The sequence below is a fragment of the Apostichopus japonicus genome, chromosome 23, assembly GCF_037975245.1.
Source record: "Apostichopus japonicus isolate 1M-3 chromosome 23, ASM3797524v1, whole genome shotgun sequence".
Taxonomy (NCBI): domain Eukaryota; kingdom Metazoa; phylum Echinodermata; class Holothuroidea; order Aspidochirotida; family Stichopodidae; genus Apostichopus; species Apostichopus japonicus.
In genome coordinates, this window is record NC_092583.1 from 6,648,871 (window position 1) to 6,665,718 (window position 16,848).

Below are 16,848 nucleotides of genomic sequence, written 5' to 3' on the forward strand. Positions count from 1 at the left end.
ATAAATACTCTTAAAACACTTCAAGTCATGTTTTTCGGACTACAAAAAAGCAAATAACTTTTGGAAGTTTTGTAAAAGAATCAGTTCAAGAAATCAGAAACTGTGTTAAATTTGACTCACATTTAGTAAAGTAACCATCTCAAGGTAGAATGTTTTCCGTTTATATGTTATTGCTACATATACATGGTACGCTCACAGTAGATGTACAGTACATATCATGACAAGGCCTTTTGTTGATTCCATTATGATTCCATATTCCTTTATCCTGTTAATTTTTGGGTATTTTGTAACTCATTAAGGCCTCGTTATGCATTCAACCTTGAGAGGCTAAATGTTATTTCTTTCATAACATTGTGTAGTAATACTAAAAAAACACAAACGTGACAATGTATTGTTTGGCCAGAAGTTTGGCCCATTTGAAGAGTTGAAGAGAATTAAATATTCACACAAAAACTAGTGTGGGTTTTTAGACATTGGTTTGTTCTTGTAATATCGTTAATAACAGAATACGTAATGAGGCTTTAAATGAATTATTTCAACTTCTCATATTTTTTTTATCAACTGTCCTTAATCTTAATATTTGATTTATTCCTGTTTCTATTTTCTGCTATTATTCTCCTTTTTCCAGTTTCCATTTTGTTAATGTTAAGTGCTTATTTGTTACAGTCTTGCTCTTGCCACAATGTTGTAAAAAAAAAAATACTCTCTGGTGCTAAAATTTTATAAATATTAAGAGGAAATAAATAAACCAATTAGGATAATTCAGGGTTTTCTCAATTAGCAAGTCACTTATCCTTTCATAGTGGCAATTTTTCCTTGATTTCTAGCTATGTACATCAGCTATTTCCCCCTGCATTCCATTCATTTTCTGCCAGCCAATTTCCTTGTTGTATATATTTTTTTTTACATAAACTAATTATTAAAACAAACAAATGGATTGAGGAATACTACTTGTTGAAAGAATAGTTAGTATTATAATTTGTCAAAAATTTGTTGTACAGATCAGCACATGTGTTTCCATTAGTCTTGTTAGTGCTATTGATTTCCCTTGTGTGCTGTGTTTACAGTCCATGGCACATGTAGCTAACATGATTAGTGTAATATAATTTAGTATGTTATGAAAATTGTCATTTATTAGTTTAAGCAATATTATATTAGAAGCATGCATTTTCTTGTCTGGGTGGAGTATCCCCTGAGGGTATAGAAACTACTGTGGCATCGTTCAGATTGATTTTAGTATAGCTAGATACTTCATGTTACTTGGTTAGTATTAAATTTTGATTATGGTGGCATTGATGTTGTAGGTCAGTTTATATATGTGTTGTATGTTGTGTTGAAATTAACTTACACTGTAGTGTTAGAGTAAACCCTTCATTGTGCACACTATCACATGTGTGCTGAATTTTTTTTACAAGGAAAACTGAATGGACATTATAAATTTAAAATAAGAAATATATTCTTCTATAAATACATATTTCGTACAATACTTGAAATCCACTCTCTGCTACTTTCTGGGTCATATCGTAAAAAAATGGATATGAGCTCTGGTTACACTGTACAGTATGCAAGCATGGAACTTCATCATGCAAGGTATTGTGGCTTCTGACTAGCAATATCTAGCAGAAACTGGTTATATAGGGATCACCACCAACCAAGGACTAGCTCAGTTGGTAGATCACAGGACTTGCAATATGGACAGCATGACTTGCTTGCATTCTGTACGTAGCCAAAACTCTCTTGTATTTAGCTGTATTTCTATCCATGTGAATATTTATTCCCTGTACTTAAAGTCATTGATAATTTCTTATACACACTATATCTTGTGTTCATCATTAATGATTCTCATTTTCCACTCTCTTTGTTCTGTGTGGTGTTGCACTTAAAATCTATGTTTCAATACTCGATGCAATAATGTTTCTGTTGGCACACGTTTTTCCCAAATTTCTGAGTTCTTCCACATAATGCACTGAAATATCTCCCAACTCTAGCACAATGTAAATATTGCTCACCGAAGAAATTGTACCCGAGTGTATCAAAGACAAGAACACATTGTCCCATTTCCAAGTACAATATAAAACAAACAAGTAAACCCTAATTCTCCGTCGGTACCTCTAATTGTGTCCAAACTGTTCACTTACAATGTATGTATATATTAGATCCTCCTGCAAGCAGGAACTTGCGAAGAAGTCTCATTGGCTTATCAAACCCGCAAGCTGACCGAAGTCAGTCTCTTACATTCATATTAAACGCCCATGATTATGAATTGTTAACTGTCAACAACTCTGTAACTGGACGACATACAGTACATTAATCTGGGAGTGACTCGAACCTGGGACCTTATGATTGAAAGGCACCGGCGTTAACCACTGAGCTAACACTCCACGTGACTCAAAATATAGAAACAAATTCAGAAATTAAGAAGTTAATCATTTTGAAATAGTACCTAATGTAAAGCTGATTGTCCTTTTAGTCAATATATCAATCAAAACTTCATAATGGGAATATCTACATTCCTATTAATGCTACTGATTATTTCAAAACTATTATTAAAGCAGGCAACATGTCTGTACACTGTAGTACTAGTCCTTTTGTTGAAAGATACTCCATTATGATCTAACAGTAAGATGATATGGAGGAGTTCATCTCAGATGAGTGGCTTTAGTAGTGGAATGGGTTCTCTGTTGGGGGCATCATCATCGTCTTCACCACACAGTCATACAGGTAGCAGTCCAGATAGACCCTTCTCTTCCTCTGGTCGAGGCACTTCTCAGGAAAGTCCTGCTGTATTTCATAACTCACTCTCGTAAGTCTGTTCACTCTCTCACATAATTATCAATATACTAAGTATAGTGCATGTTTGGTCAAAAAAAATCATTGAAATGTTCAAAATGTGTCAAGAAATTGGTTATTCCAGTATAATTTAACAAGCCTGATCTTCACTTCTGCTTTATGCATAAAATTATGAAATGATTGATTGTCTCTGTGTTTTAATATGACACTGCACTTTGTGCTGTTTCTTCCTATTTTTGCATTATTTTCTGTTTGCCTGTGCACAGCCATACTGTATCAGTGTGATGCACACTATTCCTGAATTCTAATATAATAGCTAACAATGTTATGTATATACTGACCATAGGTTTGTTTCCCATGGTGTAAAGTAAGAAAGGGAGATTACAATGTGTATGACCCCATGTCAGCCACAGGATGTGATGGAGGGGGGGGGGGGAGAGGATTATATTTGAAATGTAATTGGATTGGCAATGTATTGTACTTTGTTGCTACCAATAAACTGTGACACTATATAATCACATCAGTTCCCGGGTATAAAAATACTCAAATTTTGATTATAGACAAAGATAATTACTAAAAGCCCTTTAAATTCTTGCCAGTAATGTCAGTATACATTTTGTCAGTAATGATTCTCTTCCACAGCGACAGTATTTAGCATGGTTAAATTTCAAGTATTGCTTTATTTCGATATATTTCATTACATGCTTGTATCGTATTATTATTATTTATTTTGTTTTTGGGTAACAGAGAAGCTTTGATCGTGCAATTACAGCAACAAGTATCAGATCTGAGTCTTTTCCTCGGAGAAGAAAGACTAAATCACAAAGCCACAAAGGAGAAGGTATTTACTGTAGTACTCTCAACCTCTTTAAGAAAAGATGCACAATGGTTTCATTGCTAATAATTTCCTCTTGATCTAGTTTTTCATTTTTTTTTTATAACATTTTTTCACAAAGAAGATTGAGAAGTTGTCATCAGTACTTTGGTTGTTAAATGTCTTTTCAAATAGTGCAATTAAGAGAGAGCTTATTAGAATTTGTTGTTCTTCAATCCTGCTGTTAATGAAGAAAAGAAAAGAAAGAGCACACACAAACATTTGGAGTGTCTCTCCTTTAAAGCACAGTCTGTTGCAACCTAATTTTATTATATTAGTTCTTAACTATTCTGGTGTTTTGCAAACATGTTTAGTGAAATTCTCTGAAAATATTCTCCTGGCTGGTTTCTCAGAAACATATTAATATCTAGTGTTCTAGAAAGTGAGAAGAATAGAGTCATTGTACAGTCATTAAGCTTCACTGTTTAATTTACAACAAGAGCTGAAAATTCACATTCATCCCTCTGCTCTCTTTGTATGCGTGTATGTGTGTGTGTGGGTGTGGGGGGGGGGTTTACAATGGAGGTGGGGAGGGAAGGGAAAAATTGTACCTTTGACATTTAACTGTTTAGTATTTTACACCAAACTGGCACTATAGCACATTAGCATGGATATATTGAGGGTGACAGGGCCCTCACCAGGCTGTTAATATTAGATATCTTTTCCACCAATCTTGTCGTATTTGTCCTTTCCTTTAGGCAGGCTGTAAATATCAGATTTTTTTTTTTTTAACCAATCTTGTCGTATTTGTCCTTTAGGCAGCAGCTGTCATGAACCAGAAACTACAGGAGCTTGATGAGAAGCATGTACAGAGGTTTCAAAAGATGCAAGAAGATTATGAAGACAAGATGGACGTGACGAGACAGGTCCACGAGAAAGAGAAGGAACACCAGAAAGCAGCAAGTGATATGCAGCTTGGTGAGTCATTGAATATTATATCAAGAGGTGTTTATTAAACCTCAGATTGTAACTGTATCGTATGTAACGTACTGCTGAGCTGGATGCATGAGAGAGAGAGAGATTGTGACACATCAGGTGTTACACAGGTAGATTAAAGCAATAGAACCTAGTTTTTAATCATAGCTGAATATAATTAGGTGGGTTTTCATCTAAGAGTAGTGTGCACTTTTCAGTGACGGCTGTTTGTTCCAAAATGTTTGCAAACGTGGGCAAAAAACAATTTGTGGTGGGTTGTGAGATTCTTCCTGATGTGGAAAAGTATATGAATAGTTTTTGGAGCTTGCCGACAGAGGTTGATGAACTCATTCTTTAGCATTTGGTCCGTAAATCCAAGCAAACTGTCATGTACTCTGAGCATTGATTCTGAGGTGTGGGGATCTGATGGGTCATGGCTCCGTCGTAATGGATGATCTTGGCTTGTGGGCATAAAAGTTTGTGGACTGCCAGTCTAAATGGTCAAAAAGATGTGTGATATACATTTAGTGAAATTACAAAACACACATTTCTAAAACAAATTGAAGGCATTTTATATCTTGGTGATGTATTTCCCTTCCCCCATCTCTATTGATAAAACTGACCAGCCTGTTTTGTTCACACAGTTCTATGATGTCACTTGAATCAGGTAATGATTCCTTCCATTGAAGCCATCAATATAGAAATGTGTGAGGCCTTATTGATTATAATGCTAAATATTTGTAAACAAAAATGTTTCTCCCAATATTTGCTATCAGTTGCAAAATTTGAATTAATGGATTATGAGAATCTAGTTGTGAATAGTACCTACGTAAATATGGTTTACAGTACATGTATGTTGCAAATACATAGAAATAAATGGGAAGAAGGAAATATATTTATATTAATTTTATGTACATGGTGTATGTGTTGATTATGATCAGTCTTGAGCACAGGAATCACTTCAATGGTAGTGTTAGAACATTCATCTAGAGGAAAACAGTTGACATAAAATTGCATCACAGTAGCAATGGCCAAAGCTAAGTAGTTGAGCACGCTAATGGATTAAACATTGTCGTAACCCTCACCCTTAGTTGCTACTTTCTCTAGGGAATAAATGAACTTTGCAAGATCCAGCAGCCTCCTATATTTTTGAAATTATTAAAAGGAAGTATTTTTTCCCAGTGAAATGAACTGGGTCAGTCTTTTATTGCTGTGCCTAATAGACTGCCTGTAATAAGTTAATTTAGAATCTTCATTTATGTATGCAATGTACCATTGCTGTATACCCTATGGTTTGTATTAAGATCTTCAATGCCAAGGCAAGGCCTATGCGTAGTCTTTCCATCTCTTCTCTTCCCGAGAGTTTTGGATATCTGTGGTTGTCACGCAATCTAGAGTATGCATTATAACCAGAAGATTCACATTACACAGTGAAGCTTACACGGCACTTCACAATGATATAATTTAATGTAATAAGTTACTTTAGATATTTATGTATGCAATGTACTACCTTTGCTGTATACCCTATGGTTTGTAGTAAGATCTTCAATGCCAAGGCAAGGCCTATGTGTAGTCTTTCCATCTCTTCTCTTCCCGAGAGTTTTGAATATCTGTGGTTGTCACGCAATTTAGAGTATGCATTATAACCAGAAGATTCACATTACACAGTGAAGCTTACATGGCACTTCACAATGATATAATTTAATGTAATAAGTTACTTTAGATATTTATGTATGCAATGTACTACCTTTGCTGTATACCCTATGGTTTGTATTAAGATCTTCAATGCCAAGGCAAGGCCTATGTGTAGTCTTTCCATCTCTTCTCGAGAGTTTTGGATATCTGTGGTTGTCACGCAATCTAGAGTATGCATTATAACCAGAAGATTCACATTACACAGTGAAGCTTACACGGCACTTCACAAAGATATTAAAGGAAAGTCACCAAAAGTCCAAAGTTTTGTCAGCTGTGATATAGAAACTTTATTACTGCCCTGCCCGCCGAGCACTAATCGCAAGCTAGATACTTTTATCACGTAAACGACGAGTGGTTAGAGGCATGTAATCCCATGTAAACAGTACACTTTAGATTGCTCACCAACGTATGACAGGATCATGTGAAGTGTCTATAGCCTTTCCAAGGGACACATAATACTATAAAACGTGTCGTGACATTGTTGTGATCATATGGTCACAGTTTAGATGTAAAGGTAATGTTGAAAGGAACTCAAGGTGATCGGTATTTGTGCCCAAGCTCTATGTCAGGTCAGTTTTCTTAACAAGTACTGTATTTATTATATATTGTTATAAAATAATAGCCATATGCTTACTTTAGTTTACAAATACCAGAGAAGACCATTAAAGATCCAGGTTTTTGGTCCCTATAGTGTTATTGGGTGTAGACCTGCAAGTACATCAACCTCTACAGTGTTTCCATAAAGAGAATCAATACTTTAATGGAGTCGTTGTTTATATAATCTGTACTGTAAAGAATGTGTTTAAATGCAGTAACATCGTCCAATCTTAAATTGTTGGAGAAACTCTTGGATGATTAGATCTGTTGGTACAGTGTATATATAGCAAACTGTACAGTACAGCTTAGCTGTGTTCATGGCTGCTGTAAAAATTATAAGTTGAATGTTATTAGGTTGATATCACACATTTGGATACAATTTTCCAAAGAGTGTCATCTTTTGGTGACAGATGTACAGTACAGATTCATTGAGATTCAAAGTGAAAAACAGTAATTTGTCTGCAATATCTGCTATGATGGTTGATATAGGTACAACTCCATCTTGGATTCTAGTCATGGTCATCAGTAAAACATACACATTATAAGAGAAAAAATATTTAATATTATCTCATCAAACTTGGATGAAAAGTGCACTTCTTGTTTCAGAGAAGAAAAACTAACATTGAATACCATGTCCCCACTATTATGGGTATAGTATGCAAATTAACATTGTTTATTCAGTTAGTACATTCATACAGTATATATATACAATAAACTGGCAACGTAAGGTCACTTAGTGCTGCTTTTCGATTCAAAGAAGAAGAAAAAACAGAATTAATGTGAACACTGCAACACTAAATTTGTGCATATATATGCATGTACAGAAAGCAGTTTTGATATTTTGTCCACACAATTTATAACATTCTCAGTCCATGAAGTTTGTGTTCATATTTTACAGTACTATTCATTATATATTCAACTTGTATTGCATGTAATAGCACGTTTTGCCTGATTTGCTAAGTTTAACTCAACATATGCACATCCATTGTGTATGTCTCACACGCAACCACTTAGCTACTATACAGGTTGCGTCTTACGTATGTCAATCATTAGAAGAGCTAATTGCTCTGTGGGATTGTTTCCATCCACTCAGACATATGAATATTCCTGATTGCTGAAGGATTTCGATAATCCATAGAGATTCTGCATGGTTATTAAAATTTGTGCGAGTGTGGTACTTATAAAAATATAAAGCATATATGAAAAGAGGTCACCTGCTTCCTTTACAGCTCGTATGAAAGGTGAACTAGAGTTCCTGCAGGGTGCCTTCGAAGCTTACAAGAAAACATTAGTTCAAGACATGGAAGAAAAATGGAAGAAGAAAGAGAGAGATATGAAGCATCAATTTCAAGAAGAAATGGATAATGCTCTTCATCAGCAGAGTAAGTATTTAATATTAACTTTGCTGCCTCTGAGCCGGTCATAGAGGGTGCGCAGTGTTCAAAGGTTTCCAGTTCATTCTAGGCACGGTAGAACGAGGGTGCTAAGCTTATGGGGAGACAGGTAAGCTCGTCACTCGTAAATATCCAAACCAGTAAGTTTTAGGCTTTTTTAGTAAGATCATCTAAAAGTAATACACTTTTGTGGACAGAATTGTTCATAATCATACTTAAAATGATTCTCCATACAATGATACAAGCAACTACTGAATTTCTAACCAAATTATTCAACTGAACACTGAGCTCTTATTTATATTTACAACCCTTTGCATGCAAGCCGCAGTGGATGAAAGTACAGTATCACTTGATCCAATGCACACATCTATAGGTGTTTTCTGAGACTTATTAGATAAAAATTTCCAAAGACTGGTAAAGTGCATCTCCAAAATTTAATCAAGTGTGTTACAAATACAGATTATGTGGATCACCAAGAATTAATCGAGTGAATGGTATGTCCAAAGAAACTATTCAAGTGTAAGCGACAGCCTGTTCTCATCAAGTGTGTTGAACTACAGTATGATAAAGTTCATGTAGATATGATTAGTTACACATTTAACCAATATAAATTCATCGTTGATTCTTTGTATTTTACGACAAGAAAGTATGTGTGCCTAGTCATGTGTTCCCAATAACTGGTCCAATTTTGCTATTCTTTTGTAATTTTTGGGATTTTGCCTATCATTTTCTGCAAGCACTCCAAACTTGATTAACAATAGCCATTTTAATAATAGCACAGCATAGCAACTGTTTGTGCAGTAACCAGACTTGTTTTTGCAGTTCTAAACCAGAAGTTTAGAAGGAAGCAATTGTTTTTGGTAGGAATAAGGAAAAAGTTGTAGAAATGACAAAAATTGTTTCCATATATATTAGTCTTCTGTACTATTCATGTTGTACATTGTGTTGAAAGTACTCAGCCCCTGACCTTTAACAATGTATGTGACCTTGTGCTAATAACTCAACAGTGTAATGATCAAGTCAATTTAACTGCATGTATTTGTACTGCATAGGTAGTTTTCAAAGTAGGATTTACTTTTGCACTTGAAATACTTGTGTAAAGACCTTGCTGAGATCAATATGATGGAAGAGAGTAACGTAGAACTAGAGAAATAATGAGATGCATTTTAAATCAAGGTAGGTATTCACAACGATCAATTCAGATGCAGATTTACTGCATTGTTAGGCACAATCAAAACAATGCAACGTTCTAATCTTGTTTACAGTAATAACAATATGTATTGTTAGGCACAATCAAAACAATGCAGCGTTTTAATCTTGTTTACAGTAATACATGAATCACAATATGTATTGTTAGGCACAATAAAAACAATGCAATGTTTTAATCTTGTTTACAGTAATTCATGAATCACAATATGTATTGTTAGGCACAATCAAAACAATGCAACGTTCTAATCTTGTTTACAGTAATACAGGAATCACAATATGTATTAATTAGGCACAATCAAAACAATGCAACGTTCTAATCTTGTTTACAGTAATACAGGAATCACAATATGTATTGTTAGGCACAATAAAAACAATGCAACATTCTAATCTTGTTTACAGTAATACAGGAATCACAATATGTATTGTTAGGCACAATAAAAACAATGCAACATTCTAATCTTGTTTACAGTAATACAGGAATCACAATATGTATTGTTAGGCACAATAAAAACAATGCAACATTCTAATCTTGTTTACAGTAATACAGGAATCACAATATGTATTGTTAGGCACAATAAAAACAATGCAACATTCTAATCTTGTTTACAGTAATACAGGAATCACAATAAAAACAATGCAACGTTCTAATCTTGTTTACAGTAATACATGAATCACAATAAAAACAATGCAACATTCTAATCTTGTTTACAGTAATACAGGAATCACAATATGTATTGTTAGGCACAATAAAAACAATGCAACATTCTAATCTTGTTTACAGTAATACAGGAATCACAATATGTATTGTTAGGCACAATAAAAACAATGCAACATTCTAATCTTGTTTACAGTAATACAGAAATCACAATAAAAACAATGCAACGTTCTAATCTTGTTTACAGTAAAACAGGAATCACAATATGTATTGTTAGGCACAATAAAAACAATGCAACATTCTAATCTTGTTTACAGTAATACAGGAATCACAATATGTATTGTTAGGCACAATAAAAACAATTCAACATTCTAATCTTGTTTACAGTAATACAGGAATCACAATATGTATTGTTAGGCACAATAAAAACAATGCAACATTCTAATCTTGTTTACAGTAATACAGGAATCACAATAAAAACAATGCAACGTTCTAATCTTGTTTACAGTAATACATGAATCACAATAAAAACAATGCAACGTTCTAATCTTGTTTACAGTAATACATGAATCACAATAAAAACAATGCAACGTTCTAATCTTGTTTACAGTAATACAGGAATCACAATAAAAACAATGCAACGTTCTAATCTTGTTTACAGTAATACAGGAATCACAATAAAAACAATGCAACGTTCTAATCTTGTTTACAGTAATACATGAATCACAATAAAAACAATGCAACGTTCTAATCTTGTTTACAGTAGTACATGAATCATAATATATGATAATGGCAAAAAGAATATATATCATATACTGTACATGGAAAGATTCAGTGCAGATGACAAAATGTAGATCATTAATGTTAACCTAAGGCTAGACAGGCTGAACAATACTTGAGATATTGATTACTGGATACTGATTACTGGATATGCACGGTTGCCAAGGTAATGATCAATTGCTGCAGGTCATCAAAGTAGTCTGTAGCGCTAATAACTAATCACAAATATCTCAGCTCGGGTCAAAAGGTCAAATACAGCATGGAGAATACAGTTCTGTATCATCAAGAAGTTAAGAATGGATGTTCGCTTAAAATAACAAGGATCAATAATAATATGATAATCATAATGTCACCTTATTTCTGGAGAATCATGGTATGTTAGCTTGATTGCATGCTAATTGATAGTAAATCCTACAGCAACATTATCATGTACACTACTAGTGTTGCTGTCACAGTTATACTCATTACTGATACATTAATTAACAAGTGTAATTTGTAAATCTACTTAATATAGTATCTGGCATGTGTTAGTACCAGACAACAGCTATTCCTCCTCATCAGAGACAAGGTGGCCATGGAGACCACCTAACTTATCAGGTTGTACTCCATACTGCTGTGCCTATTAGAGCCACAGTACCATGAAACCGAATGGTTTGTCATAGCGACTGGTTGTGTTTGCAGTCTAAAATACTCTAACACTGAAATACTCACTGTAAGTAAATGTTTATGTACAGTGCTGCATGAATGCGCTAACATTCAGACACTTTAAACCTTTCAGTTTCCAAATGAATGTATCACACTTACCTGAATAGCCCATGACGCCTGTAACACTTAGCCTATATATAGTCTAGCCAATGTGATTTGAAAATCATACGTGGGTGTTTTGTTATTGCCATTAACAATAATAATCTTCTCCAAAATGGAAACTTGGAAATGAAAATGATGAAAATTAATTGTTGAATGACAAATCAGATAAAAATATATAAAATGCATCAGCTTCACATGGACAATTTACAAGAAAAGCAATCTTTCTTTTTATGTATGTTTTTCAGTACCCCTTTAATAGTTTCGTACACAAAGTAGATCAAATCAATGTATGAGTGCTGCCTCTCTAAGACCTCTCTATAAAGAAAGATGTTTTTCTAGTTTATGAAATGAAGATTTTCTTGCAAAATTATGTTGTTGTATCTGTGTCTACTGAAGACTTATTCTACAGCATTTTAACCAGTCAATTACTATAATAGTTTAAAATTCAGGAGCTTGTGAAAATAGGGACATGTATGTTATTATGTGCTGTGACGAATGATGTAATCCAACCACTGTCTTGCAACCGTATGTCCATATGTTTGGTGATTTATCCAATGTAACCAGACTTTTATAATTTTTGCATCATGAATGCTAATTCTGACGTGAAAAGAAATAAACTCTCCCTTTAACCCTCAGAGGCAGGTGCAGTTTTTTTAATTATAAAACATCTTCACATTTCATCATGATGATAAACCTCTAAGGGCTTTTTCTCTCTGCTTTCACTGCCAAATGATAGCTTTTTATAGAAATTTAATATATAAATTCATAACAAATTGCCTCACAGTTGCCTCCTACAATTTTGTTTTGAAGCTTGAATAGGCACCGGTCAGCATTGATACTGTCTCGCGATTGTTTAGAAGTATATTGTCTAGTTTAGCGTTAAAGTTTAATAGTTGGAAAGAACGATTCACTAGCGTCTATGTGTGTGTGTGTGTGTCATGTTAAGAGTTTAGATCAAATTAGAGGAAAGGTGCTTTGCAGAATATTACAGTTTAAGGAAGAAATATAAACTTGTAATGTACTCCAAATTAATGGTGCTAAGCTTTATCAATCTTGATGATTTGTTGGCTTTAGGTTACAATCATCTCATATGATGCTTTAACCAAGATATTTTTTATTCCTTGCCTTAGGCAGAAGGAATCTATGTGATGGTGATGAGGTGGGTGCGTGTGTGCATGTGTGTATGTGATACTTGCTTGTAAACACAATAACTCACAAAGTTTATGGTGGATTAACTTCATACTTGGTTAGTGAGTCTGTCATATTGAGTACAAGTACCATATTCTTTTCTGTGAAGTTCAATGGTCATTTGAGGTCAACAGAGGTCAAAGTCTGAATACTTTGTAAACAGGATAACTCAAAAGGTACATCTACGTTGAACTTCATACGTGGTATACAGATGCAGCTTGGTGACTACAAAACCCTATTGAAATTGGTGTAGGTCAAAGGTCATTTGCAGTCAACATTTTAGTCAAAGTCTGAAAATCTTGTAAACATGGTAACTCAAGAAGTACATCTTTCCTGACCTTCATACTTAGTGTGTAGATCCAGCTTGGTGAGTTCTTTGCAAGAACCCTATGGAAACCCTATTCATATTAAACAGGTGTCAAAGTTTGAAAACCTTTTAACGTGATACAGTAACTCCCAAGTTAAAGCTGCAATTAATCTGTGAATTCCCCAATGCTATGATTTTATTTTGGTGAACATAGTTTGATCAAATTTTATAGTTCAGTTTAGCTTTTTGAAGGGGCTGTAAAGGTCTTCAGCAAAACATACAGTCATCCAGGAAATGAAATCTACTTCAAAGAGCTGTAAGTCTGCTTTGAACACACTCAAATGGCTCTTTACATCAGTTCTCACCCTCTGAGCTTCAAGGGGTCCATACAGTAGGTATCTCAAGTGGCACACAAATTGGCTCCAGGGGTCTACAGGTTATATCAAATGGTCTCAAACTTGACTGCATTCCCTGTGATTTTATACTAGATGACTTTGGCAGTAGGTTGTGAAAATGTTTCAAAGTGTATGAACAATGCCATGTAACTTGGTAGCAGAGCTGATTTGGTAGCTCAAAATTGGTAAAAGATGTTGTCCTTTTATTCATACATCTATGTGTCTTTATTTCACATAGGAAGACAGGTCTTTCTGAGTATTGAAACATTTTGGAAGAAAAATTCTATAAGTTTGCAAAATCCTTAACAGTAAATGAAATGGTTGATGCCCACAAGAGAGTGCTACAAAGAAGAGCTGGAAATCTCTGATCTTTTCTGGTTCTCACTTTATTCTTGGATGAATTTATCTCACTTCTCTAGATTAATTAGATAGTTATTATGAACTTTCAGCAAATTATATGGCAAAGAATCACAAAGCTAACTGGCTTTCTGGTTACAAAATATCTCACAAAACATTTTTCTGTTTGCTTTAAAATGTAAGTTCAATTCTCCATAAACTTAAAAGATATTTTCTTTGATTTCAATTTTTTCAAGGGACTGAACTGTTGGAACAGAAAAATGTAGAGAAAAAAGCCATGAGTAGAGAGTTTCAGAAACAGATGCAGGGTTTGGTGAAGGAACACAAGAAAGATATTGAGGTAAAGTAATATAAATGGATATATGTGCTCTGGTAATGTACTCTTTCATATGGAAAAGTTGTGTTTCATAATACTGAAAGTACTGCAATGAATAACAGTTGATTGAAGTCAATCTATAAATGTTGGTAAAGTTAAATATCTCTGCATTAAATTGGTACCTTCTGGTAAGTATTATCAATATCCAAGCAGTATGAATAATCAAGTTAAAAAAAAATAATAGAAAATATCGCATGAATAATGATAAATTTGATTGGAATTAAAGGATGTTGTATGACCTTTATTCCAAGTCAGCACTAAATGTACTGTATTTGTTAATTCTACAATTGTGCTGTTTCAAAGTGTTTAAATATTTTTATATTTAATGTTTCGATAGGAAGTCTGTCTGTTAGGGAAACGGACAGTAAATTTGATTGGTGATGATGGTAAAATCTTGAATAAGATTAAAAATCTATGACACTGAAGATGGAGGTACAGAGCGAAATGATTAGTTTTCTTGTTGTGTTGTTTGATGATCTGTGCTTACGTAGTACATCATATGTGAAACATCTATATTGTGAGAAAACAGAAGAGGAAATCAGGAGAGGCAGGTGGATGTCAGCAATAGGTTGCTAAACAGAAGGACACTAGGTCTGAATTCTTGTATTATAAAACAAGTGACCCTCAGCAACCAATCATTATCTGCACTCTGTAAGGTTATTGACGTTGACTCAATGCGTCATGTGAGGTACATGGGTTTCTCAAGGCTCTTGGATGTAGATGGTAAAGGTTTTTATGTTTTCCGTAGATGTGAGAAGATTTATTTTACATAAATGTTGAAGACTTCCAGGCTATTTCAACACCTGTTTAATGTGAAAAAAAGGAATGGACGGACATCTTAAGGATACTTTCAAAGATTATGTTGGGCAAGACGTAACACTTAACTTTTTCTATTAAAATCTGTGTCTTCATGTCAAAGAATAATGTCATCTATTTAGTTCTGGTTTTAATCATTGTCTTCCTAATATTAATCAAGTGTTAATATTCATTAACTAATGGGTACTGTGAGAGTCTACACAATATAACAAGATGTCATAAGTTTTAAGGAATGTTATGTGATGGGGAGGAGTTCTTTATTTAATAATGACAAATGAGTCAAGCTTTTATAATTTGGGTTGGAGGGGGAGGTGGGTAATATTGGCCTAGATGGCACATAAACACAATGCTAAGCAGGCACATGTATGTATAAATGTGAAGATATCTGAAAAGTTTGTAATTTACACTTCATATAGAGAGGTCATCCAGTTTACATGTTACTGTATGCCTATTTTGAGTGTTTAAGCATAAATTCAAAGACCAAAAGGGAAACAGTGGATCTCTGCTGGACAAAAAAATCTGACTTAAATATTTCAGCCAGGGTTTGAACTCATGACGTCCTAGATTTCATTCACTCATTGCTATAATTTCTATCTTTATACTTTTGTTAATTTTACAATTGACATGCAATAGACACATGTTTAAATAGTCTTACACATATAGAGATAAACCTTGAGGCTCAAAAGACATAATTTGTCTAAATTATGATCTTGGAAGTCTGTAGAATAATTTTGAAGTATCATTTTCTGTATGTAATGAATAAGTTAACAAAGTCCGGTTTTGTATTAAAGACCCAGTTAAGAATGATTTTAATTTCAGGTGTAATTGCCATCCCATATTTCCTTGTTAAATTAAGAGTTTATTTTGTATCTTTATGATTGTAGGTTGGAATCTGTCCTATAATATGTGTTAACTACATTGCTATTGTTCATAATAGTCCACTAAATGTCACTTGGAGATGTCTTTTCAATCTGTGTATATTTTATTCAGCGTTTCTATAACATATGCTTTTAAGAAATAAATCTTATGAAAATTGGCATGCAAATTTAGTTGGCATATGACTTCATTTGCATACTGTACAATGCACAAAGAATTTCTGCCAAACAACAAATGTTGAACTTCTGACCTAGCTACAGAATAATGGCCATGTCTACTGTTACAGTTACCACTGTAGCTTTGAAAGCCAAAGTTGACACCTGATTCATATGTTGTCATCCTCAGGCAATGGTGAAGAAGTTTTCCTCAGCTTCATCAGATGTCGAGAACCTTAGAAGGGCCTTAGATCAATTGAAAGCTGTAAGAGAGGAACTGGATCAGACCATTGAGAAGCTAGCTCTGACTGATGAGATTCTACAGGACACGAGACAACACTTACAGGAAGCTGTGAGTTGTGTAATATTTTATGACAGCATTTATACAGGCTTTTGCTTGCACTTGCTTGTTCACAAGAGGTTTTGAGAGTTACACAAGAGTTTTCATTCATGTAGATTTTAAAAAAATGGAAGCTTTTTCAATTAAAGTCATGACACATAGCTGATCCCTTTAATAGCAGAACAGTGATAAGACCAAATAGCAAGAAACACTTGGCAAGTTAAGAATTTAACGTTCCTTCCCGTAGATGAGTCTCGGTGTAAGAACAATGTTATTTTAACTGTGTTGGTAATATTTATTTATCAAGTAATGACTCAGCTCT

General features: G+C 34.1%; 1 protein-coding gene across 4 annotated transcripts in view; it reads left to right on the forward strand.

Annotated features, from left to right (window-relative positions):
- Positions 1 to 16,848, forward strand: part of LOC139964863 (uncharacterized) — a 47,113-nt gene that overhangs the window by 22,785 nt on the left and 7,480 nt on the right. For 2 of the 4 annotated variants that reach the window (XM_071966914.1, XM_071966915.1), the window contains exons 6-11: positions 2,621 to 2,803; positions 3,538 to 3,631; positions 4,423 to 4,582; positions 8,101 to 8,253; positions 14,200 to 14,303; positions 16,377 to 16,538. In XM_071966914.1, coding sequence (XP_071823015.1) covers positions 2,621 to 2,803; positions 3,538 to 3,631; positions 4,423 to 4,582; positions 8,101 to 8,253; positions 14,200 to 14,303; positions 16,377 to 16,538 — 856 coding nt within the window. The remainder of the gene's footprint in view (positions 1 to 2,620; positions 2,804 to 3,537; positions 3,632 to 4,422; positions 4,583 to 8,100; positions 8,254 to 14,199; positions 14,304 to 16,376; positions 16,539 to 16,848) is intronic. The other 2 variants (XM_071966916.1, XM_071966917.1) reach the window with 1 other exon arrangement.